Genomic DNA, 16,049 nt, shown 5'->3' on the forward strand with positions numbered 1-16,049 from the left:
GTGTGTGCCCATCATCTGCAGCCTCTGTGACCCCCCCTCCGTCTGACCGGCATAAATTTACCCCATCCTGGTGGCGGGTAATGGCGGCGAGCTGTGGGAGATGCAGCAGGTGACGGCAGTGTACTCCAGTGTCCTCCGTGTCTCTCTGTCCTCCCGGTCTTCCGTTCTGTTAGGTGTCCAATCGGGACGCCGTGCCTTCAGACAATCAGGTGACGGGTATTAGATCCACGCCTCCTGATTGGCTGAGAGATGGTTCAGTGTTAACAAAGAAAATATTAATTTGCTTTGCTAACCCACCTGGGTGAACTGCAAGTGAAATGCTTTGCCCATGGCTCAAATACCCCCCCCCCCCCCTTTGGAATTCAGGCGCCCGGCATCCGAAAAGTGTCCGGACGCCTGCATAGGGGGTTAGGAGGTGTCTACAGCAGCCATGCAATGCATGAAACTTTCCATTTTACATAGAGGGGGTGGCTGGAGAGAGGGGGCGGCACCCGTATGCCCTTATGGACGCACCGCTACTGGTTGTCACCCCTTTAAGGGAGTGCGTCTATTCTCAGCTTGTTACCTTTATAGAAGACACCTGGGAGCCAGACATCTTGCTGATTGATAGGAGATCAAATACTTATTTCACTCATTAAAATGAAAATCAATTTACAACTTTTTTTAAATGCTATTTTCTGGATATTTTTGTTGTTATTCTGTCTTTTACTGTTAAAATAAACCTATCATTAAAATTATAGACTGATCATTTCTTTGTCAGTGGGCAAATGTACAAAATCAGCAGGGGATCAAATACTTTTTTCCCTCACTGTACGTGATGGTCAGAGAACCAGTATTTTTCAAAGCAGACTTCAGCTATAGCATCCTTCATATTCTTCTTATGACCGGTTTCCTTCAAGTAGTCAGTATTTATATTTGTAAAGTGTACCTGTCCAGGATGTCTTTGGGGTTTCCCCGGCCTTCCTTTCCACAGTAGCAGCCGTAGGATTCAAACTCTTGGGGACAACGACCGGTCAGACAATATAACATTTCCCCAAGTAGTGGTAACTCCATGGTGTTCCCATCTTCTTTCATTCGCTGGAAGTGGAATCTGTCACATACTTCAAGAACAAAGCAAAATTATTGCAACTTTAGTTTAGTTCCTTCTAAGGTGCCATTCACAAGCCCCATGTGTGTCCCCTTAGCCTGCACTTGGATATTGGTTGTCTGAACTCTTTACTGTTGTTATATATACACAGAATCTCACAAAAGGGAGTACACCCCTCACATTTTTGTAAATATGTTGTTATTACATCTTTTATCTTTTCATGTGACAACACTGAAGAAATGACACTTTGCTACAATGTAAAGTAGTGAGTGTACAGTTTGTATAACAGTGTAAATTTGCTGTCCCCTCAAAATAACTCAACACACAGCCATTAATGTCTAAACAGCTGGCAAGTGAAAATATCCAAATTGGGCCCAATTAGCCATTTTCCCTCCCGGTGTCATGTGACTCATTAGTGTCCCATTTTTTCAGATGTGAATGGGGAGCAGGTGTGTTAAATTTGGTGTCATCTCCATCTCTCATACTGGTCAGTGGAAGTTCAACATGGCACCTCATGGCAAAGAACTCTCTGAGGATCTGAAAAAAGAGAATTATTGGTCTACATAAAGATGGCCTAGGCTATACAAAGATTGCCAAGATCCTAAAACTGAGCTGCAGCGTGGTGGCCAAGACCATACAGCAGTTTAACAGGACAGGTTCCACTCAGAACAGACCTAGCCATGGTTAACCAAAGAAGTTGAGTGCATGTGCTCAGCGTCATATCCAAAGGTTGTCCTTGGGAAATAGACATATAAGTGCTGCCAGCATTACTGCAGAGGTTGAAGGGGGGGGGGGGTCAAGCCTGTCAGTGCTCAGACCATACGCTGCACACTGCATCAAATTGGTCTGCAAGGCTGTAGTCCCACAAGGAAGCCTCTTCTAAAGATGATGCACAAGAAAGCCCTCAAACAGTTTGCTGAAAACAAGCAGACTAATGACATGGATTACTGGAACCATGTCCTGTGGTCTGATGAGACCAAGATAAACTTATTTGGTTCAGATGGTGACAAGCGTGTGTGGTGGCAACCAGGTGAGGAGTACAAAGACAAGTGTGTCTTGCCTACAATCAAGCATGGTGGTGGGAGTGTCATGATCTGGGGCTGCATGAGTGCTGCCGGCACTGGGGAGTTACAGTTCATTGAGGGAACCATGAATGCCAACATGTACTGTGACATACTGAAGCAGAGCATGGTCCCCTCCCTTCGGAGACTGGGCTGCAGGGCAGTATTTCAACATGATAACGACCCCAAACACCTCTCCAAGACGCCACTGCCTTTCTAAAGAAGCTGAGGGTAAAGGTGATGGACTGGCCAAGCATGTCTCCAGACCTAAACCCTATTGTGCATCTGTGGGGCATCCTCAAACGGAAGGTGGAGGATCGCAAGGTCTCTAACATCCACCAGCTCCGTGATGTCAGAGGACTCCAGTGACAACCTGTGAAGCTCTGGTGAACTCCATGCCCAAGAGGGTTAAGGCAGTGCTGGGATATAATGGTGGCCACACAAAATATTGACACTTTGGGCCTAATTTGGACATTTTCACTTAGGGGTGTACTCACTTTTGTTGCCAGCGGTTTAGACATTAATGGCTGTATGTTGAGTTATTTTGAGGGAACAGCAAATTTACACTGTTATACAAGCTGTACACTCACTACTTTACATTGTAGCAAAGTGTCATTTCTTCAGTGTTGTCACATGAAAAGATATAATAAAATATTTTACAAAAATGTGAGGGGTGTACTCACTTTTGTGAGATATATATATATATGTATGTATGTATTTTTCTTTTCATTTTTAAAGACATACGAGAAAAGGTTCAAAAGTTGCAACAGTATACAGGCTGGTCATATACAGTACGTGTGAGGCAGGGGGTGAGGTCAGATATACATTGACATTTAACCTGAGCTTAAGCCATTAAATGAACTCTATTCAATCACAGTAAACAAAAAGCAGTATATGAAAGGATTGTCTTGTAGACAATGGTGAACTCCAGCATTCTGTCATACTTAAGTGTTTAGAGTTTTCCCTGTATGGTCTTTTAACATAACAAAAATGAGGAAAAAAAAAGGGGGGGGGGGGTGAAGATGAATGAGCCCCTCACTGCAACTTTATGGGCATCTGCACACCCTGAAAAAAACGAGGGTGAGGAAACCATTATGTGAAGAGAGGCCAAAGTAGCCTCGAAAACTAGCTTTAGAAAAAAAAAAACTATGAAGGGGAATATACGGGAGGGTAGGTTGGAGAGGAGAGAAAGGGGAGTGGGGGGGAGGGGGGCCTATACTACCCCATGTTGCTTTTTGGAGCCTGTAGCACTCATCAAGTGTGACACATTTAGGTAAAAACCACTTTGCAAGTGCTTGTGTGAGATGTGTAAACCCCCGGGTGCTGCCTCTGCAGCTAAACAAGGAGCGGTGAAGGGACAGGTAAATACAAGGCTTAACCTCTGGGTTTTACTGCCCCCTTAACCGCTAGTGTGAACAAGTCCTAAGATCTTAAATCCTATATTTATCATAAAGGTAAGCATTGAGCACATAAAAAAAATGTATTCACAGTTGTATATATTAAATGTACACCTGACCCATTGGGGAGCATCCGTTCACCCCAATAATTCCCCCCCCCCCGCCCAAAAAGAGAGAGTGAAGGGAGGGAATGGGAAATGAGGGGGGGTGCCCTACTTGCCAGCTTATGGTGAAACTTTGTGCTAAGTTCTTGCTTGTCACCATTTGGTGAAAAAAAACGAACAGGTTGCTCACAAGAAAACTGGGCCATGCCAGCAGGACCTGTATTTGACAAAGAACTAAGAGACAATGGCTGAAATTGAGTCGGCTGCCAGGTTGTCACCCAGCCAGCAATTTCCTTGAAATTTGCTTAAAGCGGTAGTAAACCCGCTATTTATTTTATTTTTTTAACACCTGCAAAGCAAAAGGCATAATGAGCTAGTATGCACCGCATACTAGCTCATTATGAAATACTTACCTTAGAACGAGGCCCCGACATCTGGCACGATCCACGCCGAGGGAGCTGACATGCTCCCTCTGCGTTTCTTCCGGGTATCGCGGCTCCGGCGCTGTGAGTGGCCGGAGCCACGATATCGTCACTCCCGCGCATGCGCGCGGGAGATTTCATTCCGGCCGGCCGGACACTGCCGGATTTTCAGGCCGAGAATCCCCTCGTGCGCATGCGCCGCTGCAGTCAGCGGCGCATACCGAGGGGAATATCTCCTAAACCGTAAAGGTTTAGGAGATATTTTTTTACCTACAGGTAAGCCTTATTATAGGCTTTCCTGTAGGTAAAAGTAAAAAAAAAGAGTATACAACCACTTTAAGAAAAGGCACTAGGAGGCAGTAGCAGCTGGTGAAGTTTTAGGATGGGGGGTGCCAGACCCGCCCCTCCTTTTTGATCCCTCCCACTTATAAGCCCCACCCCTTATAGCATCCACGCACTCCGTCCCCTGTATTCCACTTGCTTCCATTCATAGTGTCAGGAGTATACAGCTCAGCATCACAGGACAGAGTATACAGCCCCAGAATCACAGGACAGAGTATACAGCTCAGACTCACAGCAGAGTATACAGACCCAGAATCACAGAAGAGTATACAGACCCAGAATCACAGAAGAGTATACAGACCCAGAATCACAGCAGACTGAACAGCCCAGAAGCACAGAAGAGTATACAGCCCAGAATCACAGCAGAGTATACCATCCAGAATCACAGCATACTGATCATCACTGTTCACATCATTGATTATCATCACATTGTATCACTGGTCATCATCCCATTACTGATCACCAATGATCACATTATCAATGAACATCACATTGCTGGAACAGTGTGCCCTTGTACACCTTGTGCCCCCTAGAGTCCATGAGGTTATATCTATACAGGCTCTTATGTGACAGCCCAATGACCTGTAGTACATAGACAGGACTGTACTCAACACCCGCACTGTCTGCCCGGACACCTCCTGATCAGAGGACTTGTCTGCTGTTGCTGGGCTGAGGAGTCAGTTGCTGGGACAAGGACGTGGGGGGAGTCCTGAGTCTGGACTGTCCAGCACCCTGTACCCCTTCTTCTTCATGTACAGCATCCTGCAAGGCTAGCCTGCCAACCATAGCTGCCGTGCTCCAGGCTGGGATGGAAGTGTCAGTGTAGAGAGCAGGGAGGGCTGTGAATAAAAAGCTCCACTTGGGCCGTGCGTTCCACGGAGCTGCTGACGTCACATCCGGTTTTTCATTTGTCCAGGGAAACCAGAAGTGACGTCGTAACTCAGAGGGAAAGCACCGCTCATGTCCTAGGGCGGTGCCAATCAAGAACAAAGCACCCATAGTGATATTACGGGGTGGAAGTATTCTGGCTTAATGGATTGCGCCACAAGGCAGGTCAAAACCCTACAAATGAAGCGTCTCATCTGCAATCTCGTGATTGATCAAGCATAGACGTTGCACTTCCCATAGTGTCCTGCGCCCGAACACAGTGCACTTAAAGGACATTTTTTTTCTATATTTTCTTATAGGCTTGGATGTGGAGGCTTTGGCCTTTAAGTTGTATCTGGCACCCTACCCCTGTGAGTGGCACTATGTTCAGTATATGATGATCTTAAAGTGTATTTCCACTATTGCAGTCAAATTTGAGAAAATCTCTCTATGTTTTGTGTTCTCATTCACAAAGCATAATGCGTCTTACTGGGGATCTCCCGCGTCAACCCCGGTTGGGACCACTTATGCCAGGCCACCACTCTATTCCATACCCTGGTACTGACCATAATTCATGGGCTGCTTTGTAAGGAACATTGATAGCACTCCCTTTCCCCTCTTTCTCTCTTCTTTTTTCTATGGGGAATATTGGATCCCTATAGATTACACAATAATTTATCTATCTAATAATTTTTAGCTCAGTCATGCATCCAACTGCTGATGATTGGCAAGAGGCCATTAAATGCATTACGTGCTCATCTATGGATGCCAAATACAAGTTTGCCCTATTAACTGTATCATTTTACAACCTGTATCAATTTCATATATCATGTTGATCATGTATGAATTATTTGTATGTATTTGATTGCTTATTATTTACTCTGTCACAAATCATGTTTTCTAATCAATCATTCGTTATTAAATCTATTATTATTATATACTGACTCTTTATGATTAAATTTTGTATCATAAACGTTTCATTGCTATCGGTTTTATTATAATTTTTAACATCCACTACAATGTACCCCTAGGGAATTGTGACATTAAACTCATTTATTTTTATTATATATATCATTATACACACCAACATGCCTCATGTGAAGTCCCAACCCCACTACTTTTGTTCTCGCATAGCATTTAGGGATGGAGGCATCTTGGTGTTTTTACTTCAGGTTGAGACAGGCCTCGTTCCTAGTTTTCGCATCTTACTTTTAGATGTTTTTTAAAGTGGAAGTCCAGCCTACTCCTAACAAGCTTAACCGCTTCCCCACCGCCTCACGCTGATATACTGCGGCAGAAGGGCACGTATAGGCAGATTAACGTACCTGTAAGTTGCCCTTTAAGAAGCGGCTCGCGGGAGCGTGCCCGTGCCCCCACCGGAAGCTCCGTGACTGTGATCCAGTCCATGGGGATACCCGCGATCGTCTCACAGTGAGGAAGAATGGGGAGATGCTAATGTAAACAAGCATCTCCCCGTTCTGCCTAATGACACTGTCACTGATCACCGCTCCCTGTAATCGGGAGCCATGATCAGTGACGTGCCACACACAGCCACTCCCCCCCACAGTTAGAATCACTCCCTAGGACACACTTAACCCCTACAGCGCCACCTAGAGGTTAACCCCTTCACTGGCAGTAACATTTTTACAGTAATCAATGCAGTTTTTTAGCATTGATCGCTGTATTAATGCCAATGGTCCCAAAAATGTGTCAAAATTGTCCGATGTGTCCGCCATAATGTCGCAGTCAAGATAAAAATCATAAATGCAGACGGCGTGGCTCGTGAGCCAGCCTGCACTAGTGCCCCTATAGAAAGCTGCTTTCTATGGGGGCACTTGAGGAAGAGGAGGAGCCAGGCGTGTTGGTGGGGGACCAAAGAAGAGGGGGATCAGGGCTGCTCTATGCAATACCAGTGCACAGAACAGGTAAGTATAACATGTTTATTATTGTAATATTTTTTTAATATTAAAAATAAATAAATAATAACAATCAACGTTTTAATCTATCACGTTAAGTTGCGCTATGTGAATAGGAGCATGTAACAAATACAAAGTAGGTGTTATCCTAATTTGGCTGCAAACGTGGATATACCATTTATGCAGAAGCTGTGTCCTATAATGAGTGAAAAATGGTGGTAGGTGCTTTTAGAAACATATTTCTCTTTCTCTTGCTGTTTCCTCACATTATACACTGCTCCAAAATAGCATCAAGTTGGTTAAACTCCTGGGATATTGATCTGGTCAGTTTAGTAGCAGGGGAGGTTGTTAACCACTTACGGACCGCCCACCGCAGTTTTACAGAGGCTGTTTGAAGGAGGATATCATTGTTATGGCAGCAGCTAGCTGTCATAACCCCAGTATCCCCTTCTTCAGCAGGCGGTCCGCTGCAAGATAAAAGTGGTCCCTGCGGCAGATTCACCGCAAGATCACTTTTATCGGTGGCAGGAGAGGGCCCCCCCTACCGCCGCGATCCGCCCAAAGCTCTTAAAGGGCCAATTTTTTTTAAATTATTTTTTAAAATTACAATTTATTTATTTTTTATTGCATTTTAGTCTAAATATGAGATCTGAGGACTTTTTGACCTCACATCTCATAATTAAGAGGACCTGTCATGTTTTTTTCTATTACAGGGATGTTTACATTCCTTGTAATAGGAATAAAAGTGACAATTTTTTTTTCTTTTAAACAGTGTAAAAATAACAAATAAAAGGTAAAATAAATAATAATAATAAAAAAATTTTTTTAAATGCGCGCCGTCCCGCCGACCTCCCGCGCAGAGGCGAACGCATATGTGAATAGCCCCCGCATAAGTAAACAGTGTTCAAACCACACATGTGAGGTATCACCGCGATCGGTAGAGCAAGAGCAATAATTCCCAGACCTCCTCTGTAACGTAAAACATGCAACCTGTAGAATTTTTTAAACGTCGCCTAACATGTTGGGTATCAATTTACTCGGCGTAACATTATCTTTCACAATATTAAAAAAAAAAATTGGGCTAATTTTACTACTTATACTACTACTACTTGTTTTTTTATTCAAAAAAGTTAATTTTTTCCAAAAAAATTGTGCTTGTAAGACTGCTACGCAAATACCGTCTGAAAAAAGTATTGCAACAACCCCCATTTTATTCTCTCGGGTGTTAGAAAAAAAAAACAATATATAATGTTTTGGGGTTCTAAGTAATTTTCTATAAAAAAAAAAAATGTTTAAATATGTAAACACCAAAATCTCAAAACGAGGCTGGTCCTTAACCACTTTCAGACTGGACCATTTTGCTGGCTTAAGACCAGACCACTTTTTGCGATTCGGCACTGCAATGCTTTAACTGACAATTGCGCAGTCGTGCGACGTAGCTCCCAAACAAAATTGACGTCCTTTTTTTCCCACAAATAGAGCTTTCTTTTGGTGGTATTTGATCACCCTGCGGTTTTTCTTTTTTACGCTATAAACAAAAAAAGAGCGACAATTTTGAAAAAAACGCATTATTTTTTACTTTTTGCTATAATAAATATCCCCCCCCCCCCAAATATTTAAAAAAAAAAAATTCCCTCAGTTTAGGCCGATACGTATTCTTCTACATATTTTTGGTAAATTAGTCGATTATTGATTGGTTTGCGCAAAATTTATAGCGTTTACAAAATACGGGACGGTTTTAAGGCATTTTTATTAATAATTTTTTTTTTTTTTACTAGTTAATTATGGCGGCGATCAGCGATTTTTATTGTGACTGCGACATTATGGCGAACACATCGGACATTTTTGACACATTTTTGGGACCATTGTCATTTATACAGCAATCAGTGCTATACAAATGCACTGATTTCTGTGTAAATGACACTGGCAGTGAAGGGGTTAACCAGTGGGTGGCAGTGTAGGGGTTAAGTGTGTCCTAGGGGCGTGTTACTAACTGTGGGGGGCTGGGCTGTGTGTTAGTGAACACTGATCTCTGCTCCAAACACAAGAAGCAGAGATCAGTGTCACTTGTTGCTGGGCAGAACTGGGAGATGCTGTTTACAACAGCATCTCCCCGTTCTTCTCCGTGAGATGATCGCGGGTATCCCCGCGGCGATCGAGTCCGCGGGACCCACGACAGGACTCACTGGGTCCCAACCGATGGCAGGGCGGCAAATTCAACTGGACGTACCTGTATGCCAGTTTGCCTGCCCGTGCCATTCTGCCGACGTACATCGTCGTGTGCTGGTCGGGAACTGGTTAAGTGGTTAATCAGTTTCAGCTGCTTTGGTGTTAAAGCAGTTCTATACCCCGCTTGCACATTTTTACCTACAGGTAAGTAGGGATGAGCTTCGTGTTCGAGTCGAACGTACGTTCGACTCGAACATTGGCTGTTCGTCCGTTCGGCGAAATCCGAACACTTTGGTCCGTTCGCGTCAAATTCGCGTGGCGCTCAGGGCCCACAATGCACTGCGATGGCGCAGTGCATTGCTGGCTCATGATTGGCCAAGCATGCACTGTGACCCCGCATGCTTGGCCAATCGCAGCGCCAGCAGCGAGGAGAGCCATGATTGGCCACAGGCAGGATGCCTGTGGCCAATCATAGCTCAGGCTGTGTAGTGCACGCCCCACACTATATAAGGCCGCCATTGCGGCGGCCTCGTGTAGTGTGTTGGCGTCTGAAGCAGTGGGTGTTCTGTGTACCTTCAACACAGTACACACCGATCGTTTTCGGCTGATTTTCTATCTTGCTGTTGTGTAGTGGTTATTGTCTGCGTGCCCTGACCGCAGTATACACCACTATATTCACCTCACCTATATAGCTAGTGATCTATCTTTAATAATAGAGCTTGCAGTCAGTAGTGTTAGGAGATAGTGCGTGCTGTCTGCGTGCTCTGTACCCAGTACATACCGCTATATCCACCTACATAGCTGTTCTCTATTTGAGCCCACTTGCCATCTGCAGGAGTTATTGGAAGTTGTGTGTGCCTCCAGCACAGCACAGTATACATCTGTATATACCCCTTTATCTCTGGTGTTCTATAAAAAAGGCATCTGCAGGAGTTAGTGGGTGTTGTGTGCCTCCAGCACAATATAAACTACCCAACTGCTGTTTTACCCAACTCCCTTCAGGCCATTACCATGTCTGGAAGGCCAGCAAGGAGAGGCAGACAGGCGCGAGCCGATAAAAGAGGGCAAGCAGGCTCTGTGTCTAGAGACAACAGTGCTGGTCGTGGACGCGGTGCATTGTCATCAGCACGTGGCCATGGGACACGCTTGTCCTTCTTTTCGGCAGCTGGACATGTTGAACCGCAACATGCCAACGACTTGGTAGAGTGGATGACCAAGCCCTCTTCATCCTCCTCATCCTCTCTCACCCAGTCTCAGGGTAGTAGCAAAGCAGCTGCCAACGCATCGTCTTCCCTCCTCTCAATGTCATCATCAGTGACTCCTTCCCTAGACCCACCACGTCCTCCTGAGGAGTCTCCTGAACTCTTTGAGCACAGTGTTGGGTACATGCTCCAGGAGGATGCCCAGTGTTTTGTGGGCTCTGATGATGACACTCAGCTAGAGGAAGGCAGTAGCGTGAGCGCAGAGAGAGGGGATGCTCAAGAAGGACAGCAATCTGGCAGTCATGTTCCACAAGCTGCAGTATACTGCCAGGTTTGCTACAGCGATGAAGAGGGAGGGGATGATGAGGGCACTGACTCCACGTGGGTGCCTGGAAGGAGGGAGGAGGAGGAGGCACATGTCCAACGAGGCAGGATGCCCTCCGGGGGCCAGCTTAGGGGCAGCACACCGACTGAATCACACCGCAGAGCTCCGCCTGTGCAGAGCGCTGCCTCTGTGCGTTATTCTAAAAGTTCTTTGGTGTGGGCCTTTTTTGAGACGAGTGCATCAGATCGCACCGCTGCTATTTGCAACATATGTCTCAAGCGTATCTCACGTGGCCAAAACATCAGCCGCTTGGGCACCACATGCTTGACCAGACATATGTTGACCTGCCATGCAGCTCGTTGGCAAGCGTACCTCAAAGACCCACACCAAAGAACAAAGCGGACCTCTCCTTGCTCCTCATCAGCTGGCATCTCCAACCCCACTAGACCTTCAGTCCTCTCTGAAACCTGCTCTGAGAGGAATGAAGGTGTAGAATTAGGTGTGTCACAGCCAAGTGCTTCCGGGAACTCTGCTAGCGGTACACCCACGTCCGATTATAGCAGGCAAATGTCCCTGCCCCAGCTGCTGGACCGGCGGAAGAAGTTTACTCCCAGCCATCCACATGCCCAGCGGTTGAATGCTAGCTTGGCTAAATTGCTAGCACTTCAACTGCTGACTTTTCAGTTGGTAGACTCGGCCCCCTTCCGTGAGTTTGTACAATGTGCGGTTCCTCAGTGGCAGGTCACCAAACGCCACTTTTTCTCACGGAAGGCGATTCCGGCTCTCTACCGGCATGTGGAAGGCAATGTCCTTGCCTCGCTGGACAGGGCGGTCAGCGGTAAGGTGCATATTACCGCTGACTCATGGTCCAGCAGGCATGGACAGGGACGTTACCTGTCTTTCACGGCCCATTGGGTCACTCTTCTGGCTGCTGGGAAGGATGCAGGACAAGGTGCAGTAGTGTTGGAGGTTGTTCCGCCACCACGCCTCCAAAATGCTACTATTGGTTGTGACAAACCTCTCTCCTCCACCCCCTCCTCTTCTTCTTCCTCCATGGCCTCTTCCAGTGCTCTGTCCTCAGAACCAGCGGTGCTCCGTAGGCGTTCCAGGGGCTACGCAAGTACACAGGCAAAACGATGCCATGCCGTGCTTGCGCTGGTTTGTTTGGGGGACAGGAGCCACACTGGGGCGGATGTTTTGTCAGCTCTGCAGGGGCAGGCCGAGAGGTGGTTGACGCCACGCCAGCTTAAGCCAGGAATGGTGGTTTGCGACAATGGCACCAACCTCCTCTCCGCCCTCCGACAGGGACGACTGACCCATGTGCCCTGTGTAGCTCACGTCCTTAACCTGGTGGTGCAGCGGTTCTTGTTCAGGTACCCCGGCTTACAGGATGTCCTGAAGCAGGCCAGGAAAGTCTCTGTGCATTTCCGCCGATCATTTAATACCTGTGCTCGGCTGGCTGAGCTCCAAAAGGAGTTGAACCTGCCCACCAGATGGAACTCAACATTGGCCATGCTGCAGCGGCTGCACACGCAGCAGAGGGCCATCAATGAGTACCTGTGCGACTACGGCACCAGGACAGGGTCAGGGGAGCTCGGTTTTTTCTCACCACGCCAGTGGGGCATGATCAGGGATGCATGCACTGTCCTGTCACCGTTTGAGGAGGCCACAAGGATGGTGAGCAGTGACAGTGCATGCATCAGTGACACTGTACCTCTTGTCCACCTCTTGGAGCATACGCTGCGTGGAATAATGGACAGGGCACTTGAGGCAGAACAGAGGCAGGAAGAGGAGGACTTCCTTGCCTCTCAAGGCCCCCTTTATCCAGACAGTGTTCCTGCTGTGCCACCCATCACACAGGAAGAGGATGAGGAGGAGGAAGAGGAGGAGGAGGATGATTGTGTCAGCATGAAGGTGGAGGCTGGCACTCAGCATCAGCAGCAGCAGTCTTGTAGGGATGATTTACAGTCCCAAAAAACACGTGGACTTGTACGTGGCTGGGAGGAGGTAGCTGCGGATCATGTTGTCCTTAGTGACCCAGAGGACTCCGGACCGAATGCCTCAGCTAACCTACGCTGCATGGCCTCCCTGATCCTGCAAAGCCTGCGGAAGGATCCTCGTATTCTTCGGATTAAGGAGAGGGACCATTACTGGCTGGCCACTCTCCTTGATCCACGGTACAAGGGTAAGGTTGCCGACCTTATCTTGCCATCGCAGAGGGAGCAGAGGATGAGACATCTCCGGGAGGCCTTGTAGAAAGGTCTGTGCAATGCGTTCCCAGAGACTGGGAGGTTACAAACTCCTGGTCCTGGACAACGTGTTGCTGAGGCATCGGTCAGAAGGAGCGGTGGAGAAGGTGGCCGTCTGACTGATGCTTTCAGACAATTTTTTAGTCCGCAGCCCCAAGGTATGATCGGTTCCAGCACCCATCGCCAGCGTCTGATTTACATGGTGCAGGAATACCTAGGGGCAAGGTCAGACTTGGACACCTTTCCCACCGAAAATCCTCTGGCTTACTGGGTCTTGAGGATGGATCACTGGCCAGAGCTTGCACAGTATGCAATTGAGCTACTGGCCTGTCCTGCATCCAGCGTTCTTTCGGAACGCACCTTCAGTGCTGCTGGTGGCTTTGTTACCGTTCACAGGGTGCGCCTGTCCACCGAATCAGTTGATCGACTGACCTTCATCAAGAGGAATCAGTCTTGGATCACCCACAGCTACCAAGCACCTGAAGCTGATGTAACCGAATAATTTTTTTTGAAATACCACATCCCTTCAAGACTGCCTATGCTGATGCTGAGTGACTGTCCTGTTATGTTGATTGTCTATCCTCTTCCTCCTCCACTGATATGTTGGAAGAACATTTCTGGTTCTGGTTGATGCCATCAGCCCAATTTTTCTGCCCCTGTTTAACAGGGGCGTTTAATTACAATTTTTGATGCAATGCTTTGCAGCAGGGCTAATTCCTGCATTAAAACTAGAGTATATGGCAGAGGTTGCAGTGTGGTGGCACCAGCACCAGTGCCTAAGGCCCAATTTTTCTGCCCCTGTTTAACAGGGGCGTTTAAGTACAATTTTTGATGCAATGCTTTGCAGCAGGGCTAATTCCTGCATTAAAACTAGAGTATATGGCAGAGGTTGCAGTGTGGTGGCACCAGCACCAGTGCCTAAGGCCCAATTTTTCTGCCCCTGTTTAACAGGGGCGTTTAATTACAATTTTTGATGCAATGCTTTGCAGCAGGGCTAATTCCTGCAATAAAACTAGAGTATATGGAAGAGGTTGCAGTGTGGTGGCACCAGCACCAGTGCCTAAGGCCCAATTTTTCTGCCCCTGTTTAACAGGGACATGTAATTACAATTCTTGATATAACATTTTACAGGAGGGCACCTTCCTCTGCCCACCCAGAGTAACGGTGAGGACTTATAGTGTTGTGGCACCAGCACCACAACCACCAAAGGTCAATTTTTCTACCACTGTTCAACAATGGCATGTAATTACAATTCTTGATATAATCGTTCACAGCAGGGCGCTCCAGCGCCCACCAAGAGTCACTTTGAGGGCTTACAATGTTGTGGCAAAACCAACACCTTGTTCCGCCATTTCTGCAGAGCATATAGGGCAGGCCCCTACTTTCAAACATCCAATTTACAAACATCTCCTACTTGCAAACGGAAGGAGACAACAGCAAATGAGATGAAAAAAGATGTACGACAAAACAAATTATACAGGGGAGATAACCCTTCCCTATGTTTTCCAAAAAGCTTAAAAATAGTTTTTTTGACTGGAGCTACACTTTAAAAATGTACCAGTTGAAAATTACAAACAGATTCAACTTAACACAACAAACCTACACAGTCCCTGTCTTGTTTGCACCGCCTGTATACTGCTGTTCTGAGTGCCACACGCATTTCCTTTTTTTAATATGGGTACGGGGTTCCCCTTAATATGCGTACAAGACCTAAAGGGGCTGGTAATGGGCAGGGAGGGCTACCCATGCCATTTTTCTCAATGATTTTCAACCATATTGCAGGAACCAGATATAAGATTAAAACCGCAAGCAGTTTTAAATGGTGTTATTTCCGTTTAATGTCATTTTGTGCAGGGACTGTTCTAAACATGGGAAACACGTGGCACTTCACAGGCATACTACAGACACCCCCCAGGCACCATATTTAAAGTAATATTTCACTTTTTTTTTTCACTTTAATCGTCATTAAAATCAGTGCTCCCGCCAAAACGGCCGTTTTTAAAACTTTTTTTTGCATTGACCCATGTCCCCTGAGGCAGGAGTCAGGTCCCCAAACCCTTTTTAGGACAGTATCTTGCATATTAGCCGTTAAAATTAGCACTTTTCATTTCAAACGTTCAAGTCCCATAGACTTTAATGGGGTTCTAACGTTCGTTCGAATTTGCGGTCCGTTCGAAAGTTCTGGTGCGAACCGAACCGGGGGGTGTTTGGCTCATCCCTACAGGTAAGCCTATAATAAGGCTTATCTGCAGGTAAATAGAATATCTCCTAAACCGGTACGGTTTAGGACAGTGATGGCGAACCTTGGCACCCCAGATGTATTGTAATTATATTTCCCATGATGCTCAACTACATCCTTTCATTCCTAACACATTACCCAGTCCATATCAGTATAGATACCCTGCATGATATTTTTTCCCCATTGAGATCTAATGTGTTTTCAAAGTGTTCCTTCAATTTTTGTGAGCAGTGTATTGGCAGGGGTTCTGTAGTAGCCCATAGGGAAGGTTTAGTGTTTGGAAGTAAATTGAAAAATAGCAATAAAATAACATAGTAAAAAAGGGGGCAGCCAGGATATTTCTCTGATTTAATTAGCAGTAATTAAACAAAGCAAATTAAAAGGCTTTATGAACAACCTCCTATTAAAAAAAAAAAAAAAAAAAAAACAATTGGTATTTAACTGTATGGTCTCTCTTTTTAAGAACCTCCTTTTCAATAACGAGAAAATTTTTTTGTATTTTATAATACAAATACATGCTCATTTAAAATACACTATTTTCTTTTTTGCCGGATGTAATGAAAGAATTTAAAAAGATGGAGACCGGTAAATACTATATTAGAAAATGATTCATTTTGTTCCTCTATCCATCCTTATGCCATTATTCTTATATAAATTCCAAGCATCCAA

The 16,049-nt window shown here is 46.0% G+C and overlaps 1 protein-coding gene across 2 annotated transcripts in view; it reads right to left on the reverse strand.

Annotated features, from left to right (window-relative positions):
* LOC143997640 (uncharacterized) overlaps positions 1 to 16,049 on the reverse strand; it is a 322,976-nt gene that overhangs the window by 20,979 nt on the left and 285,948 nt on the right. For both annotated transcript variants that reach the window (XM_077493359.1, XM_077493358.1), the window contains one exon: positions 929 to 1,100. In XM_077493359.1, the coding sequence (XP_077349485.1) occupies positions 929 to 1,100 (172 nt within the window). The remainder of the gene's footprint in view (positions 1 to 928; positions 1,101 to 16,049) is intronic.

This window comes from Lithobates pipiens, unplaced genomic scaffold, assembly GCF_037356315.1.
Source record: "Lithobates pipiens isolate NorthernLeopardFrog02 unplaced genomic scaffold, aLitPip1_a1.2 Scaffold_19, whole genome shotgun sequence".
Taxonomy (NCBI): Eukaryota; Metazoa; Chordata; class Amphibia; order Anura; family Ranidae; genus Lithobates; species Lithobates pipiens.